Source organism: Typha latifolia, chromosome 6 (genome assembly GCF_019914945.1).
Source record: "Typha latifolia isolate L0001 chromosome 6, TyphaL0001v2, whole genome shotgun sequence".
Classification (NCBI taxonomy): domain Eukaryota; kingdom Viridiplantae; phylum Streptophyta; class Magnoliopsida; order Poales; family Typhaceae; genus Typha; species Typha latifolia.
In genome coordinates, this window is record NC_133091.1 from 10,266,368 (window position 1) to 10,273,981 (window position 7,614).

A 7,614-nucleotide genomic window follows, 5' to 3' on the forward strand; every position below is an offset into this window, starting at 1 on the left:
CCTTTACCTAAAATATTTTATTTAAGGCATGCAGGGGTATAAATGTTATTTTATATCTATAGTTACTTTAACTTGTCAGTATGGTAACTGACTGTTAAGAAAATTAATAAGAGAATATTTTTAAGGCATTTTAAGTGAAATGCAGGAATAGATATGGTAGAGTGTGATCGACAATATAAGTGAAATATAAGGTGTGTTTGATAAACCAAATTTTAAAATAAAATGAGGGGGCACTTTAGATATTTTAAATTTTTATTTTTCAAACTAATGGAATACATAATTTTTATTTTTAAAACTAATGGAATACATAACTTTTATTTTTAAAACTAATGGAATATATAATTTTTATTTTTAAAAAACTAATGGAATATATAATTTTTATTTTTAAAACTAATGGAATATATATATTTCATTCTATTAACTTATGCTATGTTAAACTTACGGGATAATTTCTTTTTCTTCCCTTGAACTATCACTCATTTTTACAATGGCTCTCTGAACTATTTTTTTGGCACACATTGACCCCTTAAACTATTAGAAATATCTCACTTAACCTATTCCATTAGGATTTACTTACCTATTTCAATCCATAAAATGTCACGTGATAGTCGCATGACAAATATATGATAATTTTACCCCTCATGTGCACATGCAGGTCAAAGAAAATTTTAGGTTGACAAAAATACCTCTCCTCCTCTTTCCATAGCTATAGGGCTCTCGGGTGGGCATCGTCCTTCTCCACCTCATGTTGGAAGAAGTCATTGTCTAGTGACTAGCTTCTCCTCCTCATTGGAATCGACTGGCTCCACTTTGCCTCCTACCTTGACCACGTCTTCTCTTGCCTCGATAACCACGTAACTCGGCCTTCCGTCATTGCCAACAAAGAGGCAAGGTCTCCTTCCTCGTCATCGTCAACCTTAAGGTCTCGACTAGGTCGAAGTCTTACAATGCCGTGTTCTACCTCCCCTCCGACTCCCTTCTCGCCCGATTTATATGACGATGCGTTCTGAAATGCCCGATTCAATATTGCACCTCACTGTCTCCTGTTGAGGGCTTGAAGGCCTCCTCAAGGGCTCGAATGTTCGTGGCCCACGCCAGCCCATCGACGAAGCAACGATAATTGACCTCGAACACCATCAAAGAGGGAAAGAAATGAAATCCATCTCCACCAGCCTTGCCGACTCCTGTATCGGCGCAATGTCAGGGAAATCATTATTGGTGCCAACACGAATGAAGAGGTAGAGAAGAGAGAAGGGATGAGCGTCGAATCTCCTTCCTTCGATCCGTCTCTAGTGGTGGACCTCTGCTTCCATCGCCTTAGTGTTGAGAAGCTTAGCATTATAGACGTGTAGTGCCTCAAGTGGGATGCCATTGGCCGCCAGATCACCTCCTCCACCTATGTTGATCCCAAGGCTGCCGACTGCGACTGCGACTTCTCCGTCAGCCTGAATGATGCTAGGGGGTGAGGTATTTCTCATAGTTCAGGGGTTAGTGTGTACAAAAAAAAAATTCAAGGATTTAAGCAAAATATAGAGATCAAATGATAAATACATATAGTAGGATGTCGACCATAATAAAACCAAAATATAGGGTGTTTCGATAAAATCTGGTCGGATTGGTGGGGGGTTATGTTGACCCTGACGATCACAAGCCGATCCATTATATGCATGGACACGACTCGGGCCCCAACCCAGCCGAGTCAACCACCGAGTCGGCGAGTCCGCAAGTTGCAAGCCCTCCTAATTTGAATTCATTTGGAGCGGGGAGAAGCCAAAAACAATCATATGATGTTGACATCCAAAGGATTCAAAATAAAGCGAGAAATACGCCCTAAACTGAAACCCTCGTGACTACCAACCCCAAATTCGAATTCCTGCCCTAATTTTCCGCATCTATCCTTCTTTCCATCTCTCATCTCCCCCGGCGATCTCGGAGATCCGGCGGCCGGATAGCGGGGTCCTTGGTGGCTGATCCGGCGAACCCCTGAAGGTAGTGTCTTTCTCTATCTACACTCTCTCTTCTCTCTTTCTCTACTCTTTTATTCCTTATCTCGTCCCTCCTTCTCTCTCCTCCCCTTTGCTTTAGAAACCCCACTTGGAGTTAACTTGTAGTTGTAGTTGCTCCCGTAGAATGCAGCAAAAATGACATTTTTGTGTTGTTAATCTAACACAGGGCGTTAATGTTGGAAGAATTTTCTATTCTGATGAAAAGTTTCTGTTTTTGGAAATGCCCTGGGTCTTCTTTTATTTGTGATTGGTGGTTCTCGTGTCGGTTTAAGGATTCGCTGGTTGTTTACTTGTTTCTTGTAAGATTTATGGTTCATTAGTAGTGTGCGTGACAGGCGTCTGAGCTGCTTGATGAAGTTTGAAGAGTAAAAGAGTACTTTTTCTATACTAAGACAAGAAAAGGAGATTGCTTCCTAGGTTTGGAAGCCATCCAGTTAATCATATATTAGTCTGCCTTTAGAGGGATGGAGAATTGAAGAATTTGACAATTCAAGATTGTATTCAAATTCTATTTTATCATCATGCAAGCTTTTTGCCGACGACATAGGATCAAGTAGGGTCGGCAAATCTTTATAATCACATGCAGAACTTTTCTATTCATATGTGGAGATATCCATATAATGGAGAATAGGATTCAGGAATGGTTATAGAAAGGATCTTATAACTCCATCTTCTTCTGTCTTCATGGATGCAATTAGGATGCTGCCTCCCACAAAGATGTGAGGATCTCCCAAGTTGGCACCTTGTCTGCACATGCCCCTTAGCATGTGCCACTGACTAGGTTGTAGTATATGGGTGACCCTAAATTATAAACACTAGGTGGGAGGTTGGAGGTCAGTCAAGAAAAGTTCCATTCAGTTAGGTGCTCTTCCATTGTGACATTATAAGTGAATGCTAAGATTAAAAAAAAGAAGACTTAGCAAGTATTCACTAGAAATACTGCTCCTTTATGCTTGAAAATTTATGGAGGATTAGAAATTTAGAATGACCTAAGTATATTATTGAATCTCATAATGCCTTTTCACAGGTTTGAAATGCTGTTTTACAATTATAGGCTCTTGCATCTGGATTTGATGATACTGGGCCTAAGATCATCCTTTTTATCTTAAAAGAGCAATATTTTGTTCATTAGGATTTCAACAAATAATGATCAATAATGTTGTCTATTGAGGGATTGTTGAATCATGAATGTGACAGTAAGTCTTGCCATAACGTTCTGATGGCATGAGACTGTGCCCAGCAATTTGTTCTCTAAAAATTGGGATAAGGTTGCATTCATCTTGCTCTCCAACCACGTATCCACAATAGCGACATGCTGCAGAATGCTCTTTTTTATGCAAGTGGCTTATTTACAATCAAAGTGGCAAGGTATGGTAAATGCACAGAAATCAACCGCATGGCGTTTTATTTTGCAGTTATAAATCTGGAGAAGAATAGGGTCTGATGCCTTTTGGCATTGCTCTAACCATTCAAATAAATGTGTGTGTAATTAACCGTACCCTGAGGACATTTTCATATTCTTAATAATCTCCACTATTTTAAGTGTAACTATTTGTTTCTTTATTCAGATCTTCTAGAAATCTTAGATGGATGTATACTCCAAACTGGTTTCTTCTTGCTCTTCTTTATGTCTAAATTGTTATTATTTCAACCATTGCTCCTGTTCAATGTACGATAAGCATATCCTTGTGAGAAGAGTTACACTCATAGGACTGAAAAGTGAAAAGTTGCAATATATCTCCCCTCCCTGATTGTTTGGTCAAACTAACTCACACCCGCCATGTGGTAAATGCTGTAAGTATTCCTCTTAATAGGGAATTATTCTTTTCTTCTTCTAATAGGGGTGCCTTGTAGCTTATCTGGAAACTTTCACTTTACTACTAAATATGCACGTGCTAATATGTTTAAGGTTTGGGATCTCTAGTTATATTCTTTGTTCATATTCCTATTCTGTTCCTATACTTAGTAGCTTCATTCTCCAGGAAGTGGCACCTGGAAAGTTAAAATCCTTGAGCATGAAAGAAAGTGAGGTGCTTGGGTATGATCTTAGTGAGAAAGGATCTTCTCAAGTTACAGCTGCAACTGCCTCTCTGACTTCAAATCGCCTTGAACCAGTGACAAAAGGCCATAGTCCTCTTGAACAGGATGTTGCCCATTTGAACAAGAGTCATGCTGGCAGTGTGAAGTCTTCTACAGTCCATGGCTATGGTGCTCCTTCAGAATGTGATAAAGAAAATATCAAACTGTGTTTTCCAAAGAAAATTGATGAAGAATGTGCGGTGCATAAGATGAACTCAGGGATCCTAGGACTCGACCTTAATGCTGTAGATACTTCAAGTATGGTTGATTACAATCCCTTCTGTCCTTTCAAAAAATTGGGTCAGTTGAAGTCTGCAGATAGCTTGGAGTGTGGTAGCACTACTGGCCCTGTGGAAGAGAGTGAACCTCTGAAAATGTGGAAAGAAATGAAACAGAACGGCTTCCTTTCATCTTTGCATGCAGGCGTACAAGAGTCCAAGCAGCGTGGCCGCCAGCCTAGAAAGAAAAAGGATGATGGATGCAAGAAGAAAACTGAATTTGCAAGGAAAGAGCAGGTTAACAGGTTCATGAAAGTTGCTGCACCTAGTGGGCTTCTTTCTGGACTAAACCCTGGTATCATAAACCATGTCAGAAATAGCAAGCAAGTTCGCTCTATAATAGAGGCTATAGTGCGGTCAGAGAAGCATGATACTCTAGAACAAAGTAGGTTAGACCAAACAGGACCAGGAGGTAAAGAACATATTGGAAGAGGGAAAGGGCATAATAATGCGCATAATTCATTCAATACTCCATGTAGTCTACCATTAAATAAACCATTTGTTCCTCCAGAGCGCAGAGTGGAGATCAATCAACTGAGTATGGCTGAACAGAGGTTCTACCATGGAAAACCTACTCCCCCACAGTTAATTGAAGAGGACGAAAATGAGCGGCTGAAGTTGAAACTCGCATCAACTGTAACTACAAGCACATCTGCTGACAATTTCTCGGCTAATACAGACAACATTACCTCTTTATCTTTAAAAGGTATATCTTAAATCTTAGGTCTTAAGTTCTTCTCTTTGACTTTCTTATAAATTATAGTGCAAAACAAAAAATTATATTATGGTGAGTACAAAGACTTGTAGAAGCCCGTGGACTTTGCAATGCATGTTCTGTTGACAGCCAACAATGAGCTAATGTGACAGTACATTACATTGACAGCTGCTACTGTTGCATCTCAATGGTTGGAGCTACTTCAACATGACATTAAAGGGCGTCTTGATGGTAACTATTTGTTTAACATTTTCTTGGGGTTTGCTGAAGCATCTTCTTATCACATTATCTTTTATTTGTTATGTGTAAAGCACTGAAGCGCAGTAAGAAGAGAGTAAGGAACGTTATACACACAGAACTGCCTTACCTACTATCAACAGAGCTCTCATCAAGCCAAGAAAATGTGCCCTCGATGACTCGTTCTTTGGAGGCTGGATGTTCAGAAGAAGCAATCTCAGAGACTCATGCGGCACAATGGAGGTCTCTTTTCATTGAGATGGATAAAACATTGCACGAGGAGGCAAGAGGCCTTGTGAGTACTGAGACCAGATTTTGTGGTTTTGACCTCTGCACACACTATCATGTGAAAGAATCATTATAATTTGTCTTTTACTAAATTCATCACCTACTTTCTAAATTTATACTACTGTTACTTCTAGAATTGTAGATCCTTCTCTGTAAACTTTGGCTGTTATTTCTTTCATGATCTTGGTAGAAAGAGAGAGCTTTTTCTGGATTGTGCTTTGATCATATTTTTAAATCTAGATAGTACATGCTTTGGATTGATCTCCTGGTTCTTTTAAACACTTAGCTATCAAAAGATTCCTCTCTGTAGTATGCTTAAGTGGTTCTTATACTTGATAGCTGCATACTAAGAATCCTTGTAAAGCACTTTCTCCTATGGTGCATTTTTTATGTAACTTATTTTAAAGTGATGGACGAGTAATCATGCTTCCTTCTGTCTCAGGAGAGCTGGTTGAGACAAGTTCAAGAAATGCGAGTGCATTGTGAGAAGGGTCTGAAATATGCTGGTGTGGAGGTTCTCCCACAATTGGAATCGATAGATGATTTAAGGTTAGATTTTGGCTCCTTTTTACAGCTTGTTCTTCTGTTCTTAACTTTCTGCTTCTAGTGGTGATATGATTTACTCTACACCAGCATACCTGCACAATTGTAAATGAAATGTCTAAAATCAAGTAGAATGTGAGCAAGATGTTACAGCTTCGTTATGCTTTTTTTTAAGTAATAGAACTTATTGTAGACCTGCATAGCTGTACAATTTATAAATGTTTGGGTCACTTCAAAATCAAGTAGAATTTTATCAGGATGTTAATATCTGGCTGCCTAATGGGCCCAAAGTCCAAAAAGTGGCTTCAACTTATTTATTCCGCTTCCTCTAGTTATTTTCGACAACAACATTTAGCTATGTCCTCAGTACTCATCAAATTAGCTGATCAAGCCGCTTCCTTTTTTTACAGTAAGCTGAAGAAATCAGAAGCATTTGAGCATGATTGTGCAGTCAAGGCAGCTGCCGCATCTATCTACTCTACTTGCAACTTGATCATGACAACTGAGAATATCGCATGATGCTGATCTTGTCTGACCATTCTTTCATGTACTCTATTTATGATGTGCATTGTTCAGTTGTTTGTGTTCTTGGTCAATTATCATGTTGGTCTCATAGGATCAAAGTTCTTTTCGGTTTCCTGATGTATTACAAGATGTAACAATTGTTTACTGCATGGATCAGTAACTTCATAATTTTATCTGGAAAGAGTTATAATTTTGCTCTTCTTACAAATTTCAATCCTTCAGTGTGAAATTGTACCTACATATTCATCTGAGTAGACTTAAAACTCGTTCCAGTCAACTTGGTTGTCTGGTCAAAAATTGCCAATGGAATAGTGCCCAAAATAATGGCATTTTGGCGGAACTGGAATCTCTGTTGCTTGTATATATAATTATATAGCTTTTCAATTCCAGCTCTTTGTATTTTAATAAGCTAAAATTAATTCATGTTCCTAGTAGGATCGAAATGTAGATGCAATTATTTCGTACCCTTAATCATGGGTGCTGCTAAGTGGAGTTTTTGACGAAAAATTGCTTTTTGGTACACATGCATAGAGCTCATAAATCATAATTTAGACAAGACACCAAAAAACAAAATTTGAAACTTTGATGACATAACACACAAATAGTTTTGTAGAAACATATAATACCTAACTGCAAGTAATGTTCAAAAAAAAAAAAAACTATAAGATATAACGCATACATACATCAATAACTATTACATTCATAGTAAACAATGATAGTTGGATATATATATATATATATACAAAATGAACATCTATGATTTCATTTGCACAAAAATCAAATACAAATAAATACATATGCAGAAACCTACACAATAAAGAATTAAGAATAACATAGTTTTTCGCTCTAAAACATAGTATATAACATTCCCTTTTCTTCGGTTTTTCGGAACCTACAAAAATAGTTGTTGGTTTTCAGATAATCCAATTTTTGGTGAGATTAC

The 7,614-nt window shown here is 38.1% G+C and overlaps 1 protein-coding gene across 2 annotated transcripts; it reads left to right on the plus strand.

Moving 5' to 3' along the window:
- The first annotated feature begins 1,846 nt into the window (after positions 1 to 1,846).
- LOC140790880 (uncharacterized) lies at positions 1,847 to 6,879 on the plus strand. Of its 2 annotated transcripts, XM_073141191.1 has the most exons (7): positions 1,853 to 1,989; positions 3,989 to 4,775; positions 4,875 to 5,069; positions 5,247 to 5,309; positions 5,390 to 5,610; positions 6,046 to 6,152; positions 6,557 to 6,879. In XM_073141191.1, exons 2-7 carry the CDS (start codon positions 4,022 to 4,024, stop codon positions 6,663 to 6,665), a joined length of 1,449 nt encoding a protein of 482 aa, XP_072997292.1. In that variant the 5' UTR covers positions 1,853 to 1,989; positions 3,989 to 4,021; the 3' UTR covers positions 6,666 to 6,879. The 2 variants fall into 2 exon arrangements, with proteins under 2 accessions (XP_072997291.1, XP_072997292.1); XM_073141190.1 differs by having other exon boundaries at positions 1,847 to 1,989; positions 3,989 to 5,069.
- Positions 6,880 to 7,614: the final 735 nt, after the last annotated feature.

Excerpts from the sequence above, each read along its gene's own strand:
- LOC140790880 (XM_073141190.1), top strand. The coding sequence starts at position 4,022 with ATGAAAGAAAGTGAGGTGCTTGGGTATGATCTTAGTGAGAAAGGATCT. Across the intron at positions 5,310-5,389 it reads CATTAAAGGGCGTCTTGATG|CACTGAAGCGCAGTAAGAAG; the intron begins GTAACTATTTGT and ends TTATGTGTAAAG. Across the intron at positions 5,611-6,045 it reads ACGAGGAGGCAAGAGGCCTT|GAGAGCTGGTTGAGACAAGT; the intron begins GTGAGTACTGAG and ends CTTCTGTCTCAG.